The 27,040-nt window shown below is 44.9% G+C and overlaps 2 protein-coding genes across 2 annotated transcripts in view; one reads left to right on the forward strand and one right to left on the reverse strand.

Moving 5' to 3' along the window:
- Window positions 1-13,483, forward strand: part of ARHGEF2 (Rho/Rac guanine nucleotide exchange factor 2) — a 602,646-nt gene extending 589,163 nt beyond the window's left edge. The window contains exon 30 of the mRNA XM_063439527.1: window positions 13,473-13,483. The gene's annotated coding sequence lies outside the window, so the exon portion shown is untranslated. The remainder of the gene's footprint in view (window positions 1-13,472) is intronic.
- The window catches only part of ITGA10 (integrin subunit alpha 10), an 85,123-nt gene that overhangs the window by 35,240 nt on the left and 22,843 nt on the right, over window positions 1-27,040 (reverse strand). Inside the window, exons 3-7 of the mRNA XM_063439529.1 lie at window positions 17,226-17,335; window positions 16,341-16,429; window positions 10,773-10,887; window positions 10,558-10,685; window positions 230-378 (exon numbers count right to left, since the gene is read on the reverse strand). Of these exons, the coding sequence (XP_063295599.1) occupies window positions 230-378; window positions 10,558-10,685; window positions 10,773-10,887; window positions 16,341-16,429; window positions 17,226-17,335 (591 nt within the window). The remainder of the gene's footprint in view (window positions 1-229; window positions 379-10,557; window positions 10,686-10,772; window positions 10,888-16,340; window positions 16,430-17,225; window positions 17,336-27,040) is intronic.

The raw sequence follows: 27,040 nt of genomic DNA on the forward strand, positions 1-27,040 counted from the left end.
TGCAGCAAATTTATAAAAAGAATAGCAGTTTCCATGGTGCGTTGAGTTACAATTCATAACGACATTTTAGAGACTATTTTTTGTTACAGGCAAGTTGCTGAATTTGAATGTGTCAGGACTCGTTCAAATGTTACATTTCTCTTTTACTCTTTACCACTCTGAAAACTCTAAAAAAAAAAGAGACATTTGTTGTATACAAGAATAATTTAGTTATCACTGACTGACTCACCAGGCCTTGTGAATAGCGAATGCTGTACGCGTTTCGCGTCCTTCCTGTCGACTGATATTTTTGGCCGCTTTCAAGACTTCTCGTGAAGTTGCATAGTCTTTCAATGACCACTCATGGACTGCTACCTCCCCATACTGAAGGACCCCTACCTGGCCAGAGACATGAAACGTATGAAAATTAATCAATTCAGTTATCAAAGCATGGAAAATAAGCCTATCAAAATATGAATTCATTCCCTCGTCATTCTATAAATGTATGGCTTCATCAGAGAGAGACCACTATTCACACCAGTGAAAAAAAACTATCAAACAATAATTGTAAAGGCTTAGAAAATCAGCATCCCTGATTATGTCTTTTGTGTAAGTTTTCGGATCCCTAACGGCAGATGTTGATCAGGGATAGAAATACATATTACCAGACCTTAGAGTGGCTGGGCTTAGCATGAAAGAAAGACACCGCAAGGTGTAAGCTAATAAAGGCAAAGACACAAAACAGGCGGAGGATTCCAAAAGGCAGGGAAGCCAGACTAGAGTCGGAGGAAGCAGTAAACAGGGATGCCAACAAAGAAAGCCAATGTGCCAAAAAACAAAAATGGAACTGCACTCAATCCATTAATAAAGTCTGGGCCACTAAATCTGGGCCAGCAGAAAAAGGGGTTTTAACCCCTTCAGCCCAGCGGGAGGGGGGCCCTGAGGGTTGTGGGGACCTAATGACCCTATAGCGCGAGGAAAACGAGTTTTCTTTTCTGGCACTATAGTGCTCCTTTAACTATCCACTTACTTCAGGTGGAAGGGGATTTCATCCACACTTTTTCACCACCACTACTCTTTTGGTATGTACTTTACAAGTATCAGGCTTACAAAATGGGTTTCCAAATAGCCATCCCCCATCAAAGCTAACCTATTACTCTGTTTCACTGTGTTTTATTCGATACTATTGACTGTATTTATGTACTATGTTTTATTATTATTATTGTGCCCCTGGTTGAATGCGTCCATTTTTTTACATGCTTAAGTTACAAGAACCATTCAAATAATACATTAAAATACACATTTCTGGGGGCGTGGCTTGACTGCACATGGAGTAGGTCGCACGCTGCACTTGCTCCCGGGCCCCGATCCGCCTAAACCCAGACCCTGAGCGAAATTTGCGGTCCACATGGGGAGAACCAAACGTATGACGACCCCGAGACCTCCTCCTACACCCCACACCACCCTTAGACCCGGTCCGATGGACGAATTTCTGTCCACACCTCAGCACCTCAGAGATACACGCGGCACGGACAAGATGGCGCCCACCTCCCCGAGCACCAGCAGCCTGGCGGGCTCCGCGAGTGACACACCCGGCGCAGCTGCGCTGTCCCAAATGTCGCTGGACATAGCGGCTATATCGGCCAACATGCTCACACGAAGTGACAAGACGGCCCTGGTCGCGGAGCTGCGTACCGTCATCCGGGAAGAGGTAGCCGCGGTGCGCAGGGACCTGACGGCCCTGGAGCAGAGGGTGGATGACCTGGAAGAGACTCGCCTCCAAACTGTGCAATACCAGCAGGCCACAGACCTAGCTACGGCGAGACAGGGGAATATACTTCTTGAGATGCGCAGACAGGTCGAGGACCTGGACAACAGAGGCCGCCGCAATAACATACGAGTACGGGGCCTCCCTGAAGCCGACAATGAGTCCCCACGGGAACTGCTGACGGGCCTTTTCTTGTACCTGCTAGGAGAAGACGCACCCCCTGATATTTCCATGGAACGCGCACATAGAGCGCTCCGAGGCCCTAGAAGAGATGGCCAGCCCAGGGACCTGATTTGCTGCCTCACTTCGTTCCAGCTCAAGGACGCCATAATGAGAGCGGCCAGGGCCCGACGCACGCTCACATATATGGACTCCCAGGTCATGCTCTTCCAAGACCTGTCGCCTCTCACGCTAGATGCCCGCAGAGCGCTGAAACCGCTCACGACCATGCTAACGGAGAAGCGGATTCCCTATAAATGGGGCTTCCCATTCAGCCTACAAGCCAAGATCGAGAACCGTTGGCACTCGCTGCGCTGGCCCAACGACGTCGCCAGATTCCTCCAGTCCGCTGGACTGCCACATGTCCACGTTCCTAACTGGATTCTTGAGTATCCGCCTGCACGTCCGACTGGACCCCACCCAGCGGCCGAGAACCTGTCGGGCGACCGTGTTGCCCCCCTTCCGCAACGACGTGGAGGCCCTGCCGGCCCAGAAGAATAACACCTGGTGACGCCACTACCGACCACCTTTGCCTAGAACCATGGACCTCACCCTACGCTACCTAGCCCTTATAAAGGTACCACACCTGTCCCTCTGACTTTGCTGATTGCCGACCTCATCCTGTACTAGGTGGACACTGTGAAGTTGACCGCAGGTTAGTGGGGCACTATCACTAGCTCATTGCAGGGCTTAAGACTTAGAGCTGCACTTTGGGTGGGGGGGTTTTTTGGGGGGTCACGGACAGTACTGGGTGGGCTGTGATGCGTTGGACTGTTTGGGAGGCGGGTTTGGGCTGCCCAACCTCATGTAGTGCTGGCTCTTAGTCGTACCCGGGCCTGGCAGGTTGACACACCCAGGGGGCAAGGTATTGAGGTACGACTCCCCACGTGTAATGCTTCTTGCCTATATCCATTGTTTTCAACTTTGTTTTCCCATGACATGCTTAACTTGTTTTCAGACAACACCCCTGGCGCATATCCCATAGCTAACGATAATTAACGTGCCACCTTACTGGTTCATATATCTTGTAATGCATTGCACTGTATTCCACATGTTGACCCGCCCCATTGATTCCCGTCTTAGAGATGTCGTGGTGTTTAGCCCGCGGCACTTAATGCCCCAGTACTTGCCGCCCACCTAGCGAGGATTAAACAGCTGACGTAGGTGCGGCACCACACTGCCCGATGTAGGTCGTGTTAAATTGTACTTATATTGTTGGCCACTTCCTTTGCCTCCATTCACACGTTCCCCAGAGAGGCTTCGATAACTGGACTGTTGTACTTGTATGTCTAACGGTTTGTGATGCTTTATTTCGCAAATGTTTAATTAATAACGTGTATTTCAAAGTTGACATGGGTGCCGTTGCGTTTTCCATGACATACGTTGTTCTTGAATACGCCTACTATGCTGTCACCCCCTGCTGCGCTACTGCACGGCCACTCCCTGTATAATAGGATAGCTCGCACATGGGCCGGGGTGACGGGTGCTGGTCTCCCTTGCGTAATGGGTACACCACCGCCATTCATATGCCCTTTCTATATAGCCGATACGCCTAAATTATACCACACGTGCCGCCCGCGGCATCATATGCAACTGGGGCCGGTACTGCACTGCTCTCGCTTCTTATCCAGCTACATGCTACATTGCTTGGTGCCGCACGTGGCGACCCCCTCCCCCCCCTTACTGCCATAACCCACCTGAGCGCCCTATACACACGTGTCGCGCCCCATTTCCAGGTTCCCGCTATGCCTCAGGCACGCGCGGCAGGGCCCTAATGGGATGCAAGGCACGCCGCCTACTATAGGTACTGTGGGCCAACACTCATATTGTTATTCTCCGTAAAACTAGTACCATACGCACACCCAAGAGATCCATACCCTGTGCTTGTTATATTTGTGTAGAAAAATGTTTGTGGTTTCCCGAACCCTGTTATGGTTTTGCTGATGACTTGGGCTAAAAGGCCGATGTTGAGAATATAACGTTCTGTTCACATGTGCTGTCCAACATTGTATTGTGTTACACTGTGCTGTATTAACCGTATCTTTGAATGACACACGGCTCTGACTACCACTCCCCGCAGGCCTGCCCTGGGGGCCAGCCCCCTCCCCCCCCCCCCCCCCCCCCCACCCCCGCTTTGCCTTCCCCCTCCGCCCGCCCTCTGGACAGGGACGTAAACCCACGGTGCTGACAGATGCCCCTACGTTACCGACGGACTTGCAACCCCCCCCTTCTTCTCCCCCCCCCACTCCCCTGGACACGCAAAGATCTAGACAGCCATCTCCCGCGGCGGATTGGGAGCCGAGGGACATGGGTGCCGATTACATCCCCTCACGTGACACAGACTCCGTGGGTGGCCTTCCCCGCACCTCACGCAACTGAACTTTTTTGTAAATAAGACCGTAGTTCTACGAGACTTTCCAGACCCACAGTCTCCCGAACGCTGTCAACCGGTCAAGGTTCACACGTTGCATTTACTCTCCCTCCCCCCCCCCCTCCCCCCCCCCCCCTTACTGGATGGCGTACTCCCATCCCCCAGGCGTCCACCGTGCGGGGGCCGGAGCGGGATTCGGCCCGGCCCTGCTTAAATACTGGTCCAATAATACTGGGGGCCTCAACCAACCGGAGAAACGTTCGCACCTGCTCCGCCGTCTTTGGTCGGAGAGGGTGTCCGTGGCGTTCCTGCAGGAGACGCACTTTCGGGGTCCTAATGCTCCCAAACTGGAAAACAAACGTTTCCCCCTGGCTTACTATGCCAACCACCCTGATTCTAAGAGAGCAGGCGTAGCAATATTGTTCGCACACAACACACCCTTCTGCCACGTAGAGACCCAAAGAGATCCGGGAGGCAGGTACATTTTTATCAAGGGTACGATAGCTGACCACACGTACACATTCGCTTGCTTATACTCCCCTAACCGCGGCCAGCACACCTTTCTTTCCCGCACCTTAAACAGGCTGAACAGGTTCAGGGAGGGGCTTCTTTTGGTGGCTGGTGACCTGAACATGCCACTTGACCCACTCCTGGACACGTCGCGGGGAACATGCACGCTCCCGCCGCACTGCTTGCGGACAGCTACTAGGGCTCTGACTAACTTAGGACTAGTAGACTGCTGGAGAACCGCACACCCCGATGACAGAGACTACACACACTTCTCACACGTCCACCGCCATTATAGCCGTATTGACTATATTTTCATGTCCCAGGAATACCTCTCCCTCCTACGCGACGCGCACATTGGAATCACGACCCACTCGGACCACGCCCCGGTTACAGTCTGCACGAGCTCCCCACTTTACAAACCAAAGGACAGGCAATGGAAACTGAACGCATCCCTACTGACTGACCCTGTCACCCGCGCATCCACACATCAGACGCTCACACAATACTTTGACACTAACGAAAACCCGGACACACCACCCCTGACGGTCTGGGAGGCACACAAATGTGTTGTGAGGGGCCACTATATCGCCATTTGCACTCAACGTAAGAGAGATAGACTTAAGCATTTCACCAATCTCACCACCAGGGTTACTGACTTGGAGAACAAGCACAAACAGACATTAGATGACGACACCTACCTACAACTGACTGAGGCTAGGAGGGATCTTAGGGACCACCTTTCGCAGGGACTGCTGCACACCCTGTCGAAGTCGGCCAGATACTTTTATGAACACTCTAATAAGAGTGGTCGACTTTTAGCACGGATGCTCCAGACAAAAAGACGGACGCAACACATTCATAAAATAAACACACCCGGCCAACGTAGCACACGACTCCCAGGAGGCATTCTTGAAGCCTTTCAGACCTACTACGCTGACTTATACAACCAGACACAGACCGCTCACGGACAAACATCTCAGACACACCAACGTCAAATCACCGACTACCTCTCCCAGCACATAGCCAAAACGCTCACCCAGGAACAATCGGAGGACCTAGAACTACCCCTGACACTTGACGAACTTAAAGGCGCTCTAAAGTGCATGAAGCCTCACAAAGCACCGGGCCCGGACGGATTACCGGTCTCATACCTTCGCACTTTTAGTGACACACTCTTGCCTAAACTTCTATCCGGTCTGAACTCGATTCGCGAAGGAGGGCAGTTCCCGACAGACACGCTAGCCGCCACCATCACAATAATCCCCAAGGAAGGTAAAGACCCATCTAATTGCTCGAGTTACCGCCCGATCTCGCTCCTAAACTCGGACCTTAAGCTCTTTGCTAAAGCGCTAGCACTGCGGATCTCCCCGCTCCTCCCGGATCTGATCCACCCAGACCAGGTCGGGTTTATCCCGGGTAGGGAAGCCCGTGACGACACGATCCGGGCCCTTAACGTCATCCATATCGCGAAATCCAAGAAACGCGAGGTTGTCCTGTTATCGACGGATGCCGAAAAGGCGTTCGACCGGGTAGATTGGTCATACCTCGCGTCCACTCTCCACCACTTCAGATTTGGCCCACAGCTGCGCAACTGGGTGGCGGCTTTGTACACGACCCCGACAGCACGCATTCGCGTCAACGGTGCACTGACGAAACCTTTCCCCATCAGCAATGGCACGCGGCAAGGTTGTCCCCTGTCCCCCCTCCTGTTTGCCCTCTCTCTAGAGCCTTTCCTGGAGGCGGTCAGACGGGACGGGGGTATTACGGGGGTGACTATGGAAGCGGAAGAACACAAACTTGCCGCCTATGCTGATGACATGTTGTTCTTCCTGGAACAACCCTTAATTTCCATCCCTAACCTCCTCAAAGCGTTCCGCGACTTTCATCGAGTTTCCAACTTGAAATTAAATATGTCCAAGTCAGAGGCCCTACCTCTCCTCGATAACACCGAGCTGGTTGATCGGTTGAGCTCAGAGTTCGCCTTCTCTTGGCGACCAGATAGACTACGGTACCTGGGCACTTGGCTGCCGAGGGATCTCGCACAACTCTACCCGATGAACTTTCCTCCCCTACTCGCTACTATCCAAAAGGACCTATTGCGTTGGTCCCCAATGTATCTCACCTGGTTCGGCCGCATACAAGCCCTGAAAATGAATGTCCTCCCCAGACTTTTATATCTTTTCACGACACTACCTGTCGCGATCCCACAAACGTTCTTCCGTGCACTGGCCAGAGACATCCGTAGCTTTGTATGGAACCGCTCCGCTTCCCGCATTCGCAGAGCCACCCTGGAACGCCCAAAGTCAGCAGGGGGGGCCGGACTACCTTCCGTGCAACGATACTACCAGGCCACACATCTACAAAGGGTGGTGGACTGGCACGCGAACACGGGTGCCAGGAGATGGGTGTCTATGGAGGTACAGCAATCTCGCGGTACGATCCCTGCCAGACTCTGGCTTGGCTCCCTTACGTATTCCGAGCTCCGACTCCACAATCCCCTCATAGACGCCACCCTTAGGGTATGGTGCTCACTACGCTTCAAGCACAGGCTCACCACATCACCTAACCCACTGACCCCGATCACACATAACCCGTCTCTCGCGGACGGTCTCACCCCAGCGGCAATGCGAAACTTTCACCAGACGGACTGGCTTTACCTGCATCAGTGGATCGCAGACAGGGCCCTTAAACCGTTACCCGATGTCGTATCGATTCAGCAGCCGACCCTGATAGACGCGTTCCACTATCACCAGGTGAAGACATACTACACAAACATTCAAGGCAAAGACCACATTCACAGACAACTGACCGACTTCGAACAATTGTGCACTGACAGAAAACACCTTGACCACGCTGTATCCCACCTCTACGTACGCCTACTGACACCGGATAATGAGGGCACACTGGGGTTCACGGACAGGTGGGAACGGGAGACGGGCGTGCACTTGACTGCCCAGGAGTGGGGCAAAGTCTTTCTCCTAACCCACAAATGCTCCATTAGCTCCAAATACCAGGAGATGAGCTACAAATTACTCACGCGCTGGTATAGAACCCCTGAGGTGCTCAGACACATGCATGGTACAACCTCTGGCGACTGCTGGAGATGTCACTCCGCTCTGGGCACCACCCTTCATATTTGGTGGTCTTGCACACGCATAGCTCCATACTGGCACATGATACACGACAAAATTAAAGAAATCACGGACACAGACCTCCCATTCTTGCCTCTGGCAATGCTCCTCCACCACACATCCATGCCCATTCAACAGTACAAAAAATCCCTCACAATACACCTGCTCTCTGCTGCGAAAAGCCTTATCCCGCTGCTTTGGAAAAGCCAGGTGACACCCACTTACAAGCAATGGGTAGACAAGGTTGAGGAGATCCGTGGGATGGAAATGCTAACTGCGTCCCTGCGGGAGCGCTCGGACAAGTGCGCCCTCCAATGGTACCCCTGGACGTCCTATACTGCACGGGGACGGGCCTGACCTCGTACTCCGGGCCCCCCAGGAGACGCCTGTTACCCTCGCCTGCTACCCCGATCCATGTCCCTATGACGGAGATTAGTCCCCAGACTTAGCCACCCCCCCCTCCTATTCCCAACCTTTGACTCATCTGACAGCTATAGACGCGCCTGTAATAAATTTTACACCTGAGGAAGGTGCCCCATATTACTAACTATAACCCGCTTAGGCGGACACGCTGTACACTGATTGTGACTTTATCATTGCTGAAACATTATACTCGATTATGTATCCATGCCGGGCTCGATGTTCTGAGCCGATGTATGTCATCCTTTGCAATTTGATGTTTGTTTCCCCTGCCCCTTCCCTCCCTTTTCTTTTTTCTGTACCCCTTCCTTACTTGAAAAATCTCTCATAAATAAAGAATGTCTAAAAAAAAAAAAAATACACATTTCTCCAAATCCCGTGCGTGTCCCACTGGAGTTCACGAGGACACCTGGTTTTTACAGCTGTGTTTGTGGTTTTAGAAATGTTTTGCATGCTTGATGTAAATACGCTGTGATCAGCTTTTGAGGGATACTCAAAATGATTAACACGCTGGATGTAAACCACGTACAGGATGTGTTGACTATGTGACCACCTCCACCACGGAATGGTTCGAGAGATGGTGTGTCCTTCACTATATATGGTCTATGATCAGGGGCTCAACAAGGGATTGCATGCATTGCCAGATTGTTTAACTCTAAGTCTACAAGTAAGTTTATAAAGCAAAAAGCCCACACAGAGTAATCTTAATCCCTGCCACCAATCCTGGACGTTATACAATGTTTATCTGTCACTTAGTAACAGCTTAACAAACCTTTACATCAATCATACCTAACAAGTATTTCAGTATTTAAGAAGGATTGTCCTTAATTTATGCCTACATTCCTATGTCCCTCTTTTCTATATGCTCTAAATATTTGGTGTGTATGGCTATAATGCCAACTATTGATCACAAACTGCAGGTTTGTCTACAAAAAATAAACGATGTACTGTGTAGCTGCTCGTTATTACCAGACCTTTAACCCCCTTAAGGACACATGACATGTGTGACATGTCATGATTCCCTTTTATTCCAGAAGTTTGGTCCTTAAGGGGTTAAGTGACCAGCTTTAATTGAAAAATCAAAAATGTAAAAAGGCAATGAACCCCCGAGAGGCAGAACAAAAACGGGCAACATCAGAAGACGAGAGATACATAGACATCAGTAACGTAAGCCTGAGTCTGAGACTCAGAACAGATAATCATGCAATTCTTATAACTTAAACAACGGTAATCAAAAATGGGTTATGTAGCTTACGTATCCGAAACCACTACAGGGCTGAAGAAGTCCATGTGTGAATGTGCAGTATTGCGAGTGATATTTGGAGTCAATATTAGCTAACCAACCAAGGGATAGTAAAAGAGGGATATTAAGGGAATTGGCAGCTCGATGGTGCAGTGATCGGAATCCTTACAAAAACTTTCCAGGTTACATTTATCAGATCAGTTCTTTAACTCTTATGTCTGTGAATACTATTTTTGTAAGTCAAATACTTGTTGTTAAACATCTTTCATAGAATAATTGTGAAGCACCGCGGAAAATGTTGGTGCTGTATAAATGGTAACTGTAATATTGTTAATAATAATAATAATTGATTATCAGAGTTTTTTTTTTTATTCTTCACGTATTAACATAAATCTGCTTAAGATATCAGGTCCACTTTATTATTATTAATATAATTTATTATTATAATTATATAAATTATATTATACTATGCCATTGGGTTTTCCTGGTTCTGTCATTCCTGCAGCCACTACATATAAAGATTGACACTAATGCGAGTAAAGGTCTTTTGGTCTGGGCGTTGGGGGGAGTCATTCCCTTTCAATCTGAGCTTTTCTCAACTAGAGCCAGGGTTGACAGGGCTCTGGTAAATGTGAGTGCAACCCACCTATGTGTATATTAATAATTTCAGATTTGTAATAAGGATAATCTGCACTAGCTTGTGTTTATTATTTTTTTTTACAGGATTCCTTTGATCATTGGATGTTAATTATAATTTATAGCACAACACTTGTTTTTTGGATAATTTTTTACTCTTTAGGTGATTGCAGGTTTTTTTTTATTTGCATGGACATTTGCTTTTCCTAAGGCGCTTTCCACTTTTGGGTTATTCAGTATCAGTGAGTGTTCAGGAAGCCTGTTCTATGTAACAACTGACCTGGATCTGGTCTGGTCCAATAAAGAACTTGCTGAGAATGTTATGGAGGAAATTCTGTACTTCGTACCATGGATAAATACTGTTGGACCCATCCAAAAGGATTACAATATCAAGGTAGGTGGAACATTCTATGAAAAAATAGAGACACAAGTTAGACCCAGTTCCTTGCTCAGGAAATGCACAGTCGTTATTCTTTAAGTTCCTCCATTACTCACTTTGTGCTGTTGGTGCAATGGTCCCTGTCGGCTGGAAAGACCCATCAACTTGGGCGCAAATTCCGGTGCTGTACATGGATGTCCCACATTCCTGGGACCAGAGAGGGGCACAGGTCTGTACAAGAGAAAACGGAAATTATAATGATTGACAATTACATCAGATAAAAGATCTATGCAGAATTTTTAGATGGATTGATATCGGAGACGCCAAGTGGCGCTATGAATGAACGCTGGAATTGGCAGATTCTGCAACTCAAAAAAAAAAAGAAAAACCCTGTATAACTCCTCCTCTATCAAACTCATTTCAATAACGAAATTAATAAACAAAGCATAACATTTATTTGAAACGCTGGATACACATATAGCACATAAATGTGGGATAAAACAGTAATTGTATATTTTGAACTGTTAATACATGTCTTAGCTCAAGTTATATTGCCTACTATATAGCTACATAATCAACTATGCCTGTTACAAGCTCCAGGTTAGAATTGATGTACTAAAAATACCTGTCCAAGCCAGTTTACAGTTTGTACCCACTTTGGGTGATAACGCCTTTATTACATGTATATTGAGGTCACGCCGCTCAGTAGCATTAGTCGCTACATATCTAAAGCCAGCTAACCACAAGAGTACCATAGCTATAGACATCACCCTGCTCATACTTAATGTGTTTTCTCCATTTTAACGCAACAGAGTATATCCTATGTAAGGGCGACGTATAATAATCTTTAATATACAAATTATTACTTTTTGCTCTGAAGACATGCTGGAGGCCGTCTGTGACACACCATGCCCTTGTGGCGATTGCCATATGCGCCCCCGTTTAAAGTGGCATCTATTTTATTATGGTCTCTACTTGTAATGCACTTAAATCTTACGTCCATACCACTCACGATTCCCACATAAGATAATGAGCGCAGTTTGGCGTACACGCCTCTACTATAAAGTCTAGGGTTAAACTTTGACTCAATGCCACCGTTGTGACAAAGTGAGAGGGCTCATGCCTAGCACTTACCCCTCTTACCTGCGAGATGGCGACATGTTCCATTCTTTTAACTTGTTGCGCTCCTAGATAGCCTGACATGTATACTGGAACCGCACTATGGTACTAGCTAGCCCTACCTACACCCAGGCCCAACTAGTGAAGTTTTATACACGTTTAGCCTAGCAGGAGGTACTCAAAAATTGATGTCAACCATATCCTAAAACAAAAGCTTAATGTTTTCACATGTACCTGTTATACAAAAAATGTGCACTGCCTATCTTAACCCCACTTGTGAAATATGTCACAAAGCTCGAGGAATGCCGTTGGGGTACCTCAAGCCTGTTTGTACCTAATAACTGCACTGCAAAAATAAAGAATGTAAAAAAAAAAAACCAGTAATTGTATAAATGGATTGCTATTTTGTAACTTTGCTTATCATTTACAGTCAGAAACCAAGTCAAAGGGTGATATTTATTTCCTATCGTTACAGTGGCACCTGTCAATGGGGGGATATATTAGGCAGCAAACGAACAGCCAGTTCTTGAATTTAATGAGTTGGAAGGAGGAAAAATCGGAAAGCAAAAAGATCTGAGTGACTTTGACACGTGCCAAATAGTGATGGCTAGACGACTGGGTCAGAGCATCTCAAAAACCTGTTATTATACATGTCTGTATAAATGCAACAATTAAATGTTAAACTTGCTTATAGTGTGGGAAGAGAGAATATCTATTTTTAGTCTCTCTGCAGAGATGTAAAGGGAGTTTTGGCAGAGAGGTTATTTTCTCAGCAAGAGTGTGTAAAACAGTAGTGGAGCAAAGAGGAAGTTAGGTGGGACTTCATGGGCTACATTTATAAAAAAAAAAGTAGGTGTTAGTGGGGTACAGACTGCCATCCAGCTGATAGATTGGTGCAGTCAAACAAATCGAATACCATGAATCAGTAGTGATTTATTCACTAAATCAGGAATTGTGTAACACTGAAAAGAGAATTACACCAAATTAGAGCAAAACAGCCAAATTATACAAACAACTAAAGATTTTTTCCAGCTCAACTATTTTGGACAAAAAGTTCAGCTTCCTTGTCCTCTCTCAAAATTGTATCTGTTTTTGGTTTTGAAGTCACAGAAAAGCAAAAGAGTAACCATCAGCATGTAATACACACATACACACACGTTAAACAAAGCATTAACTCGATTAGAGAATTGTGACAACTGCACATTTTTAGACAATGTAGCATTTTTATCATCAAAAGAAGATAAATATAAATTAAAATAGCATCCAACAGCAGATGAAGACCATTAGGTCCCAAATGAAAGCTGTAAGAGGTGGTGGTACAAGAGTAGTGCAAGCGGTAGCCTTGCGTAAAAGTGCAATGTGTTGGAGTGGTACTCCCAGTACCCAGGTCAAGATCAGCCTACACCCACTATAGGCATAGCAAAGTCCCGCAATGCTGAAAAAGGCTTGAGGGACACAGGCCCAGACACCTGCAAGCTCATCAAATGTGGTCCCATCCATACTCCTATCCCATGTCTGACGCATGTTGCATCTTGGTTAACTGGCTCCAATATACACGGAGACCTGCGAGTCTCAAAGTAAACTGCACGAACCGAAATAAAAATTATATTTACAAAAAAAAATGTGGTCCCATCCTCATTCTCTGTAACGCCGATCTTGCAAGGTAGAACCCGTACCAATTCCCTGTGCAGAGTGAGTTGTAACGAACAACTACCCGTTCGTCTATTTCCTCCCGAACTGTCAGAGCATGAGTAATTATAGTTCGCAGTTCGGGTGTACGAAATTACAGCCTCCCAAGTAGATTCTCCCAGTAAAGCAGACAGGTACCCAAACATCAGCCGAAACTAGATGAAGGGTGTAACCGGAATGATTTTAATGGTGCCACACTGGATTTTATGCAAGTCCCCATGCAAGGGAACCTCCCAGATGAACAGCCAATAACAATACTGTATAACAATACAGTGACAAACTGTGCCACTCCCAGTACAAACATATAATTTCCTCCTCTCTGCCTGGAGATAATTGGGTCAGATAAAGTAATAACTGAATTATCTCCAGGCAGAAAACCCACAATTTCCCCAAAACTTGAAATGTACCCTAAAACACATAACATCCCCATAAATGTCATATCCCCTGATAGCCCTGATCTGGGTGACCAACATATCCCAAAATCACCTAGATCAGTTCAGGGGTTTTCAAATTTTATGGTCTTAGTTGACCGGCCACACACGAGGCTCCTGCCCAGAACAGTTCCATAAGTTTAGGCCGTGTGGCCGGTCTATTTTGACAAGTCTAAAAAAACGAATAAATGCATGAACTGCTCCCCCTGGCTCATAGTAGCAATTGTTCCCCTGGTTCGTGGAAACAAAACTACCGAACAGCACTCTCCTAGCTGTTCGGGAAAAGGAAGCAGGCGTTCGTGCAGTTTGACCAGTGTTCGGGAAGTCGGATGTCCGATTTTAGTTTCAGACACTCGACGACCAAGTCCCACTGCCTCCTTTCATGTGAACAAGATGGCCGCCGTTTTCTCCTGCACGTGGCGTTTGACTATACGAACGGCAGTCACACAGGGAGAGCCCTTAATCGACTGTTCTCTTTGAAGTTAATGAGCAAGGGGGGTGGTCGGTGTTCGGTAGTTACAGCTACCGAATGGAAAAAGTACAATAAATGAAATAACTTTGGGATTTCTTCACATTGACCCTCATAGAATGACGGCGGGACATGGTGGGAGTTAGGAAGTGGTGAAAATTTGTCGTATTTGTCCGAAAACTAATGCACATGTCTACTTGCAATACCTTTGCCAGCTAAGGGCTGCATTTCCGGTCATTTCCTTTGCTCCAGAGAAGCCTCAGGTGCCTCAGGTGCTCCCAAAAGCAGATAGCCTGCCGTGTAGACGGCAATAACCCCACCAGTCCAAAGGTGAGGGAACAGGGCCACTTATTCAAACTTCACTCGGTCGCCAGAATAGACCTCAAATGCCACGAGGTATAATCCCTGTAACATGCGCCCATCACTGCTAGCATAATGAACAGGATGATGGCACCAACCTTTGTGCTATAGCTTGGATCCCACACCTGAAGGTGGAATTATAGTAGACGATCGCTGGTTAATATGCTATGCTAATAAGCAAAAGCTCGGAGGAGCGATACAAATATGCGTTTGATATGGCAGTCAGGACCCGCCTCAGGAGTTTTTATTTTAATGTTACACCACGCAAAAAAGATTCCATATGTTTACTTCTTTATTTTGGAATTGATAGTTTCAAAACTGCCTTAGATTTCATGGCATATCTAGAAATCTCGATGTATTTATTACTTATAAAACCGGAGCTAGTTTTACACCTCAATTAAAATTAAATCCATTATCGTTTTGATTTCCAGTCTATGCGATATTATTGTGACAAAACATTCTTTCATTTCCAGCTTCCCTAGAATGACCCAATTACTTGATTTATTGCATAAACCATAGACCCTTTTATATCTAATTTGTCATATATCATATGAATAACTTAAACATGCACTCGCTGGATATTTGCCAATAGTGTGTCCAGAAACAGGACATCAGCTCAGAGGACCAGCTAGCGATGGAAATACAGAGGCCCAAAATCATGACTCGGGACAGTAGACGGATATTATACTCTGAAATATCACTATTACAAAGCCACTTATTCTGGTTGTGTACAAGTAAACACAGAAACGTGTGACTCAGTCCCTCCTGCTTTAAAGAACAGCACTGGATGTTGTACCTGTCTTGGCCAGAGTACATAAGGTCACGAGATGCTTATATTGGCTCCGATTCCTAGCAGAGCTCAGCACACACTCAGCATACCACAAAAATGCCCCCATCCCCCTGCCACGCAGAACTCTGCCGTTAACCTCTAACGCAGTCAGATGGAACCAGTCAACTGCTGGCCCTACACTGCAACTCCTATGAAGCTAAGCCAGTTAGCACGATACCGAACAGGACCATATCCTATAAGCCAGAGAAGGGCAGTGATGCCGCAACGTTAGTTGGACCTAACTCTACCTTTCGGTCCAGTTCCCGCTCCTTGTGGTTTTAATATTGACTAACATTACAAATTCATAGTAGTGCAGGGTAAATTTTTGCTTTAAAAAACACCAAAACAAAATAAATAATTGACAATCCCTGTACTCATTCTGTCCATGTTACATCTTACCTAAGAGAAAAATATTCTTGGGGGGAAAAGCAACGTCCATTAAGGTATGTTTCTTCAAATTAATTTATGGAAACTTTTACACATATAAATGCATGTTTACATTTTATTTCCTCTGAAATGGAGTTTCTCTTTAATTCTTTAATTTAACAACAATGAGAATTGGAATTTCCAGCTGCCAGAACACCAGATGAGCCACAATGACCTAGCTAAGCATGATGAGAACTGTCGTCTGTAGTATGTAGAGTGTCAACTTACCTGATCCGGGTCACAACAAGTCATTTATGTTATAAAATGCCTTAATTAGAAGGTTTTATGCCTTTCTCGGCTGCCCGTATTACAACATGGCAGAGAATTCTATTCATAGCTGACTGGCAGCAAAAACACTTACCACAAATCCACCTTGTGTGTCCGGTGTCAGCGACATGCCGAAATGCATGTTTTTCATTTGCTTGGAGACATTCCTAAGAGCAAGTTCCCCTTAAAGCAGGGATCCAAAAACAGCACATGTGGGGGCGAGAGGAAAGACAATAAGAGGCAATGTACTAAATAAAACACAGGCCTGTGAACCCTTTAACCCCACGACAGTCTACTATCTGCTGTAAACCCGTGACAAATCAATTCCCATATCAGTCTAAGCATTTACCACCTCGGCTGGAATACCATTCCATGATTCACCTACTTCTTCAGTAAAGTTGGGGTTGGACATATTTCCCTTCCCGTTAAAACTCATGACTACTGCCTACCTCTTTCTAAAATACTTGAGATTAAAAATATGATGACAAATATTAAAAAATCCTCTTAAAAGTCTGGCTAAACTTTCAACACAAACAAACAACATGTTTCTTTCCTGGATGATACCCTGACAAACACCAAACCTTCCAAGTGCCTTTCGTTCCTTACAAGAGTTTTTTTTTTTTTTTTAAAGTAACACATTTGGAAGACTAAAATACAAGCAGCCAATCAGAAAGGCTTGAGGCCTGTTAAAAAAAAAATCTATGTTCTTCACAAGTGGAAGGTCATTTAACTGTAAATAAAATAAAATAAAATGTATTTGAAACGGATTGAGCCAATGCCAGTCAGGCAAGGATTATGGGAAATATTTAGCAACTGCTGGAGGGCCAACATTGGACACCCCTGTATTAATGACTGTCTTTTTTAACTGGTGTAAGTTGTGGAATAATAGAAACCCTTTATTCTACCTAAAAATATACAATAATATTTTAAATTCAGCCCAATTTAATATCATTCACAAACAAAGCCACCTGGAACATACCAAGATTGACTTTTGTACATGAGGAATTATTCTGAGCTTCCATTGAGCATTTGTATACGTCGCCCTGTCGATTATCATCAGAGCCGTCCCATGGGGCGCCCACCAGCAACCTGCACCAAAGAGATCAAAAGTAATCAAAACATACCATGAATGCAGAAAATATTCCCACCGTTTTAATTAACATATTTTTATGTTGCATTCGTATTCTATAGTTATTTTTCTTTATTTTTGTTGTGCAAGTTATAACAATAGGCTTGTTCAGCCATAATAGCAGTCACAAGCCGTCGTACTGTGATACATGAATGTACAGAACAGTTTCAGTTGTATAGGAAAAAACGTAACACATTAGATAAACATTTCTGGCATGGGAGTGCCGGCACATTTTTATAATTTGCTTTAAGAATGAGTTATTCTAAAAGATGAAACAATCTAGTCCTACGATAGTTACAGGAGAAAGTTTTTTAACCCTACTGAGTGCGGCCTAGTTCCGCTTGTCCGGTAGGGTCACCTTACTAGTCAAGTTAGTCATGTTGGTCATGGAATGGTTCTACCAAATCTAGTTTACGCTAACGCCGTGAAAAATATTAATAAAATAACAGAAGTCTGCAAGGTGCAGACAGGTGCAGGTATACGGTTTTACAGCGCTGCTCTTGGTACGCTATCACAATAGTTTCATGGATGTTCGGGGGTAATTGAGCGGTAACCTCAAGACTCGGCGTATATACACTATAGAACTACATGAGAGTGACCTAAGGTGTAGCGTACATTACATACTATTGCGAGATACTGTCTACGTTACGTGGTCCTATTTCTGAGCTCCTTGGTTTCCATGGGAGGCCTCATCGCGCGTATAGTGATCCGCCTTTAAGGGCCTGTAGGGCTAATAAATGTGTGTCTGTGTCGGCCCTAGGTTCAGAGTGTCGAGAGGGGTATGTGGGGATTCCGTAGGAGTCTCCATCCTACATGCATATGGCGGTTATGTAGCGTTAAGTGTGATTCGGGGCAATCCCCTAAGCATGTAGCCCAGGTGTCGGGGATTTGTGCGGACGTAATGTATGTCCATGCGGGCCTCTCGTGGTTGGGCCTAGAGTCGTCGTGGCCTGGGGGTGCGTGTGTGTCCGCCGTCTAAACGGCACGGTCGGTCCTACTGGCTGTGAGGGTCAGGTGTGACCGGTAGTGTCGTGCTACTCTAGTGTCGCCCTCCCGGAGCGGGAACCTCCATGGTGGGTAAGCCCCCAGACCTCGTCCCCAAGACACACAATCTCATCCAGAACTATATACAAAATTAAAAGCTAACTGAAAACAATAAACCTATGAGAAAGAAAAAGAAAAGCAATGCAATGGTATTAGTGGCCAGTGAGGCCTGGCAGTCCCCTGGGAGCTCTCAGGTGGTGGCTACAGTCTGTGCAGCGCGGGTGGGTCCACCCGGAACGAAGGGCTTGGAGGTAGCCGGATTCCATCTGTGTGGCTTGTGGGTCGCGTGGTGTTGCCGCATGGCGTCTGCCGGTAAGCCCAAGGCAGAGAGGTGGGCCTCTGCCTCCTGTAAGTCCGCTATGAGGTATGTGGTGTCTCCGTGGTTCACTTGAAGCTTGTGCGGTGAGCGCCATCTATATTTGACATCGCGCTCGCGGAGCAAGGCGGTAAAAGGCCTAAGAGTAGAGCGCCAGGCCATAGTCCCCCTAGAGAAGTAGGGGGAATAAAGTGATAAAGTCATGTCCTCGAAGATGATCGGTGCGGTGCTTCTACTTGCGGCCATTACTGCGTCTTTGTCTTGTCGCTTCTGGAATCTGATGATCAAATCCCTGGTTGCCGCTGATGGGGCCGTTGGTGGTTTAGTGATCCTAAACATGCCGTCAAGGCCTACTCCTTTGGCCTGTTTTGGTGGCAGCATCGTGTTTAACAGGCGCCGCACAAGGTGGGGAAGTTCAGAGTCTGGGACTGAGTCAGAGATGCATCTGACCTTAAGATTCTGGGCGAGTCGTGAGTCCTCCATTGCAGCCATGGCCTGTTCTACTTTCGCGTGTTTCTGGTGTAGTAGTTTCATCTCCTGTTGGAGTGCGGCCACATGCCCAGTGTGCGTGTGGGAGTTTTGCTCCACAGTTTCCATGCTGTTCGTGAGGCCCTTTATGTCTCTCCGCATGCCTGCCACGTCCTCCTGGATATTCTGGCGGAGCTCTGCCAGCAGCTCCCTCATTTCGGCTTTTGTGACCGGGGCTGTGTCAAGTTGCGTGGCAGGCTTCGGGTTTGGCTTTTCCGATGCCCGTATCGTGGGCAGGTAGAGCTCTTCTGGCTTAGAGAGCAGTTCATCCGAGTCCTCGAAGCCCTCCATGTAGGCGGCCATTTCAGGCTCTTGTGCGCCATGCGCTCGCCGCCACAGGTCTCCTATGCTGGTGCCCGTCCGGGGCGGATCAGGCTTGGGCTTCTTACTTTTCCTGCCCATGTCTGCTTCCTACGTGGGTAGCTAGCGTGTTTTTTGGGGGGTAATTGTTCAGTATTTTGGGACTTTTAGGCTGATTTCACCGGGAGCCCTCTGAAGATGCGACCTGTCGGTTCAGTAGCTTGCTCCGCCCCCCCTCTATAGTTCTTTAAAACATTTTTCACATCAATCTATACTCAATGCATCATAATGCAAAGCGAACAATGCATTATCATTTTTTTATTTTTTTTTAACTTTGCAAATCAATTAAACAGAAAACAAAACTAAAATATATCACACTGACATAAGTATTCAGACCCTTAACTCAGTACTTAGTTGGCGCACCTTTGGCAGCGATTTCAGCCTCAAGTGTTTCTGGGTATTATGCTAAAAGCTTATGTTAGCAACGAAGAAATGTGGAACCCAGAAGCAGGTATAACTGTGTAGGTGCATGTAATAATGCATTACAGACAGGAAGCAGACAACTTTATGGTCAGTATTGCAAGAGGTCACGGCTGGCAGCAAATGTTTATTAACAATGAAACAGATCCAGGGCAAAGGTCACAAACGTAGCAAAAATTGAATAAAACAGGAGTTCAGAATATGTGACTCTGGGGAGTCTAGTAACATCTGCTCAATGAAGTGTGGTTTTAGCAGGTGTTATATATTTAGAATGAGGAGAAAATGAGGCAAGTGATGCTATTAATTGTGATCCTGTTGTTCTACGTGTCACAGGAATGACGCGACAATCGTTCACCATGAAAACGTGCAACATTGTGCGCAAAAAAAAGGACTAACGCTATTACTAGTAAGTGTCCATATTCCGGATAGCTTAGATCAGTAGGGATTCCTGGGGTAACCTAAAATAATTTATCTGTACTTTTCTGCACTTTAGGGGATATGCTCACACGTTCAGAGTAAACATAGCTTGATAATCAAGAAAAAGAAAGTAACCCCCTGACGGGGATAGATTCAGTGTGTCCAGATCACATCTCAATAGGGGATAACCCTTATACTGTATACAAAAAGGAGAAAAGGTAGTGTAAACCCAGGACCAAACGTCCAAGAAACACTGGTGAGATATAGATCTCAGTTGTCTGTTAAAATTTAATCATCATTTATTAGGTATACAAAATCATGAACAAAAGAAAAAGATAATGAACAAAAAGAAATAATGACAAATAAATAACCCACTCAGGAAGGGAGAGAGGAGATATAAGGAGCTCAGGGAGCTACGGGAAGAGTATGAGCAGGAGTATATGGCTGTATAGATGTTGACCCTGCCAAATGAAAATATAGAAGGGAGAGACCAGTATCTCTCAATAAAGGACTGACAGGAATTGTAGTAACAGCTGGTGTTTAAATAGACACTTAAACCCTAATGAGGGTTAAAAATAGAGTATACTTGTATCTCACACTGTCTAATGTATGCAGATAAAGCCTCAATACAGAATTGCCAATTGATAATATAGAGACATTCAAGCCTCAATAATGGCTACACTGGAGGATACCGCTTAGAACAGTGTTACATAGTAACTCATATTAACTAGTAAGTGCAAATTAAACAGACTCCCAATACAGGGCGGACAGGAATTGTAATACCGGTATAAAGCTGGTGCTAAAGAGACACTCGGGTACTGACTAATAGTGCAGAAAAATCCTCAGAATAGAATTGCCAATTAGGAATTAAGAGACATTCAAGCCCCAATATTGGCTATACTCAAGGATACTGCTTAGATCAGTGTTGCATAGTGACTCCTATTGATTGCTCTCTTGCTGTGGGGAGAACAAAGACATAGCTATTGCTAGAGAAACCCTCAAACACTTATAAAGTTAACAGTGAAAGGTACTAAAATTACCCACTGACTGGAATGTGCAAAGGGATCCTCAATGCAGAGTTGCTATTCACTAATAAAGAGGTATTAAAGCCCCAATAATAGCTGTAGAAGAGGTTACTGCCTAGACCAGTATAGCATGTGGATATATACTGACTGGTAATCCAAAGGAAACCTCAATAGCAAGAGTCCAAGTCTAATAATAAAACCCCATCCAGCCCCAGTGCTGGCTACACTGAATGACCAGGATAAGACCAATGTGGCAACTTGTCTCACACTGTCTACTCTAACAGTCAGTCATCAGTGAACCATAGCCAAGAAAAGGCTCACTCATTCCCTAAGAATTGCTCCATACAGGCTCCAGCTCCTCTTTTCCCTAGATAAACACCCCAAACAGTGTAAACGAAAAATAAAGTGGCGTGATTATAAAATCATTATCTGCCTGCCTAACGCGTTTCGGCGCTATGAAAAGCGCCTTTCTCAAAGGCTGTCAAGCTTGATAATCAACAAACTAAAATAAGATTGCTTATTTTGATTTTATTTTTACTTCTTTAAAAACATTTAGTGATAAAAGAAGTGGCACAAACTTAAAAGCCTACAAATACCATTGAATAACCTGATGCATTTTGCACTCTTAGAGCACCAGTTTGTGGAATACCAGTCCCTCGATATTTATCCAATAGTAAGTCATTTTTTACTTTGTAATGTGAGATACCTGTACACACAAAATTTATTTTTCAATAAGCGCTGCAAGAGTGTAAAACGCATTGGGTGTTCAATTACATTTGAAATCTAGAATGCTGGTATCGCCAAATAATCCACACATGAGCCAAAGCTTAATGCTGGAACAAGACTGATTTTTAATGACACACACTCTGCTTTTATGCAATTCTCCCATGCAAGAGAGACGCCCACAGACAATTATGAATTACCCAATCACACACTGGTTACATCCCACACATCTCCTCCCCTTAGCCTGAGAGGTAACAGAATTAGCGGTACAGTTTAAACATACTTTTTACCCAACTTTCATAACTCTAAAACTATACATCCAATATTAATAGTCACATATTATTAATAAGCACATTTCAATTACAAACATACCCAAAAATCATTCGAATCAGTTCAGCCGTTCGGGAGATATATATAAGTCACCTTTGACCGACCGCAAGCACATTTTCATGCCCAAAAAGAGTTCCATAGAGTTGGGCTGTGCGGTCGGTCAATTTCACACAGAAAAATGTCTAAGTCCCATTCGAATGCACCAAAGAGGCCGTTCGTGCAAAAAGCCCAGTCTAACAGTGTGTTCGAATTGTCGAACGCACTTCGATTCCAGCCGAAGCGTCGAAGTTCCTAAGAAGGTAAGGGTCAGCGGTGTTCGTGCAAATGCGTAGCCGATTTTAGTTCCATAGATTCAGTGGCACGCATCAGCAGATGGTTTGGGATATAGTTCCCAAAAATGAAACTTTAACTTTGTTAAAGACAAAGCAGGGGTGATTTACTACATGATATTCAATTAACACTCTAAGCACCAAAACAACTTTAGCTCGCTGTTTTGGTTACAGTCTTTGGATGCCACCCTTCCATTTGTTATCAAACTGTGTTTAAGTGGTTTCTCAAAAGACTGGGCTCTTCCTGGCTATCAAACATGAGCATCTCTGTAAATGCTCAGATAATGTGGAACATGCACTTCTGCATTGTCCACTCTACCTCCAGTGCTTGCAGCTATAACCTCTATCCCAAGGTTGGATGGCTTTGGGTGAATGATATAGAAGTAGATCTTTTGTATTATCAGTGCAGCTGAAGAGGGGACGTACTCTGGTTTCTGAAGGAGCTATGACTTTTGGCAAACCACTCACAGCTGTTGGACAGATAGATGGCACGCAGAAGTTCAAAACATCATAACCACTACGATAAGCTATACTAGTTATGGTGTTTAGAGTGCCCCTTTCTTAGGAAACTGGGCCACAATGGAGGAAACACCATGGAAATTCAGATGTTGATTGATCTGCGGATTGTTCCATTGATTCCCATGGTGACTTTTCTACTTTAGAACATTGTGTCAGAATTAGTTGTAGTTAACATAGTAGTACAGGGAAAGGGAAATGTCCTAACAAGGGGCTAGAGACAAAAACGGAGAGAGGCATGTTATGAATCCAAAGAATAGCTGGACTTAAAGTGACCCTATAGTCACCAGAACAACTATAGCTTAATGTAGTTGTTCTGGTGAGTATAATCATTGCCTTCAGGCATTTTCATGTAAACACTGCCTTTTCAGAGAAAGGGTAGTATTTACATTGCCCCTAGGGACACCACCAAGTAGCCACTCCTCAGATGGCCCCTGGAGGTGCTTCCTGACTCAGGGCTGCACAGTAAGCAACCTTGCCGTTCAGCGTCCCCACTCTCTGCATGGAGACTCTGAATTTCCTCATAGAGATGCATAGATTCAATGCATCTCTATGAGGAGGTCCTGATTGGCCAAAACGGCATTTGGCCCCACCTCCGTGTCGATTTTAGCCAACCCAATACTTTCCCCATGTGATTGGTTAAAAATTGTCAGTTTCGATGATGTCACAAAGGGGACAGAGCCAGCACTGGCGGACCCACACAGTGCTGGAAATAATGTGAATTTTAAACTTAAAGATCAGGGCTTAAGAGGGGCAAACCACCTAAATGGTGGGTTTAGCACTATAGGGTCAGGAATACAGGTTTAAAATACTTCAGAAGGAGTGAAAATACAGTGTCACAACACAGCCAAAATCATGGTCGCCAGAGATACACCAATAGGATGTTTAGCCAAAGTCAGGATATCAGACATTATAATAATCGAAACGACAAGCTGGGTCAATACCAAAAAGCTCAAAACAGGTCGAAGAATGCATTTAAGGGTATTGGGAATCATGAACGGGAAATAGTCAGAGAGACTCAAAATATATAGGCCAGGGAGTCCAACTTCATTATCCTGCTTCGTCTGATCTGATCCAAAATACGCTGCCGCACATTGGAAGTCTAAGGATGCACTGGAACCAAACCAGGTAAAAATATATGTGATTAGCATGCCCTATTTTATTAAAGGAAGCAAGCGAAACTGACATAGTAAAGGGTGCAGGTAACATAACACTGTCCAGTTTTTGTGATAGTATTAAAAGTAAGCCCTCGTTACTGGTGGGTATGAGATTCTGCATAATATTAGTTTAAATTGATCTTCACTAACTTCAGTAGAAGGTCGGCAAGATGCAAGAGTAATAACCAGGGTGAACAAGATTGGCATAAACTATAATTAAGGACGAGGTGGGCATTATATTAGCCCCAATCCTCTTCTGATGCTCATAATGTGATATGATGGATATGGCAAATATAGGCAGAATATTGGCAACAATGCAATGCCTGGCCTGGTTAGCATAATGCAAAGAAGCTGATATTTTAAGGGAATGAGGTGTCATTAAGTGGTTAGACAAACATCCTGATATAAATCCAACTACTCTCTGTGTAATGTGACCCTAAAACAGGCTGTGAGAGGAGAGAGGACTCCTTAAAAGGTCACCATTTCCTCCCTCCCACCTTCCTCTGGCTGCTGCCTAGATGGGATTTTTTCAGAGAGGTACGCTGTTTGCTGGGAATCCAATTTTCTTTCAAAAATGAGAAACATATGTTTAAAAGGAATCCTGTCTTGGTTTAGTGTGTAAATAAAAGAAAAAAAATGCAACTAATGGAATCTATAACTCTTTTACCATGAAAAAAGGCCAATTTATGGCAAAAGGGGACATAATAGCAAAATTAAAGGAGGCTTTACCTCTACGCCAATTTGCAGATTTTTAATATGTAAGGGACACTATAGGCACCCAGACCACTTCATCTCATTATAGTGGTCTGGGTCCAATGCCCCTGTCCCCTTAACCCTGCAATGTTTACTTTGCAAGGTTAAGACAACCTCTAGTGGCTCTCTACCAGACAGCCACTAGAGGCACTTCCTGGATTGGAACATATGTTAACTGTATGAAACGACATTGGATGCCCTCACGCTTTGCATGAGGATGTCCACCGTCTTCAAAATCCCCATGTGACAGTATTGATCTATTTCTTTCCTATGGGGAAACTAATGCGTATGGCACATGTTGAGCATGTGAATTAGGTTCTCCCATCAGCATAACGTTGGTGGAGGAGGATAGCATTCCAGCTCAGCGGGACATTGGCACTGGAAAGAGGTAAGTGGTTTTTTAAACCCTTTTTGTTTCACCTTGTGGGGGGGCATGGACCTATAATAGGCAGAGGGACACTAGTGTTTGAGGTAGTATTCCTGACGCTATAGTGTTCCAGTGTTAATGCAATAAACAAATTAATTATTTTTAAGACCACGTTCGTCGTTAGCTTGCACTTGAACTTGTTTAATCAGCAAGTTTGGACAGTAAAATGATTGCCAATAACAGGGCTTACTATGGATGGATGCATAGGCAGAAAGACAACAGATCTGACCATGAGTGACTGCATGGAGAATGGGTGAAAATGACTGTTCTGAAGAGCTTACAATCTCCATCACAAAACACATTATAGCAAAAGAGGGAAAGAGTTTTTTTAAGCAGGGCAGACCCGTGGTACACTGCAAGGAAAGACTGTGTGCGCCAGTAGGTCACTTAAACAGATGTTTGGTTTGTTAACATTCCCATTAAAGTCGTGATTAACATTTTTTCCTGCAGGTTTTTTATTCATGTGTAACAAGTTCCCATCACTGATACCTGTAAATATCATTAAAATGAACCCAAGTCTGGTAATTCCATTACAAGATGATCGAAGGTGTCTCTGGACTGACTATTCCATAAACCACTTTCTTTCAACTGTGTATTAATTCAGATTTAAAATCCAGATTGAGTAGAGTGAGATCTCTTTTTCCAACATTTCCGTGTTTAGGACAGTCATCTATATACCCCCAGAGAGACACCCACTTCCTATACGTAAAATATGATCTCCATGTACAGGGAACCTCTGTCCGATGCATTTGGCATATGGGAGTTATTAGACAGATCACACATTATTAGACAGGGGTTGGAATGATTCTAGTTTCAGACCAAAACATTCGCTGGTTTCTGACATGCATCTACAGCAGAATAAAGGTAAAATATTGGGACAGTAGAGGGATTAGAAAAAGAGTAAATACACAATGTCAAGATTAACAGAACATGGTTTGACATGAAAAACACGTGGTTTGAAGACTTTGCTGTAAGCGACCAAGTTTATAATGCAGAACCATTGTCAAAGTTCCAGTATAGAATCTTAGAAACATAGAATGTGACGGCAGATAAGAACCAGTCGGCCCAATATTCTAAATACTTTCATTAGTCCCTGGCCTTATCTTATATGTAGGATAGCCTTATGCCTATCCCACGCATGCTTAAAATCCCTCACTGAGCAAATGTGGTAAAATGTCACCGAGTTAATTAGGACTTGTTCAGGTGGAAGCAAGAATGAGGTCAATAGGTCAAGGTATGAATAAACAGAACAGTACTTTGGGTAGGAAGATGTTATCAAAGCTATCGAGAAGAGAGCATAAACAGAGTTTACAATCAGAG

Source organism: Pelobates fuscus, chromosome 13 (assembly GCF_036172605.1).
Source record: "Pelobates fuscus isolate aPelFus1 chromosome 13, aPelFus1.pri, whole genome shotgun sequence".
Taxonomy (NCBI): Eukaryota; Metazoa; Chordata; class Amphibia; order Anura; family Pelobatidae; genus Pelobates; species Pelobates fuscus.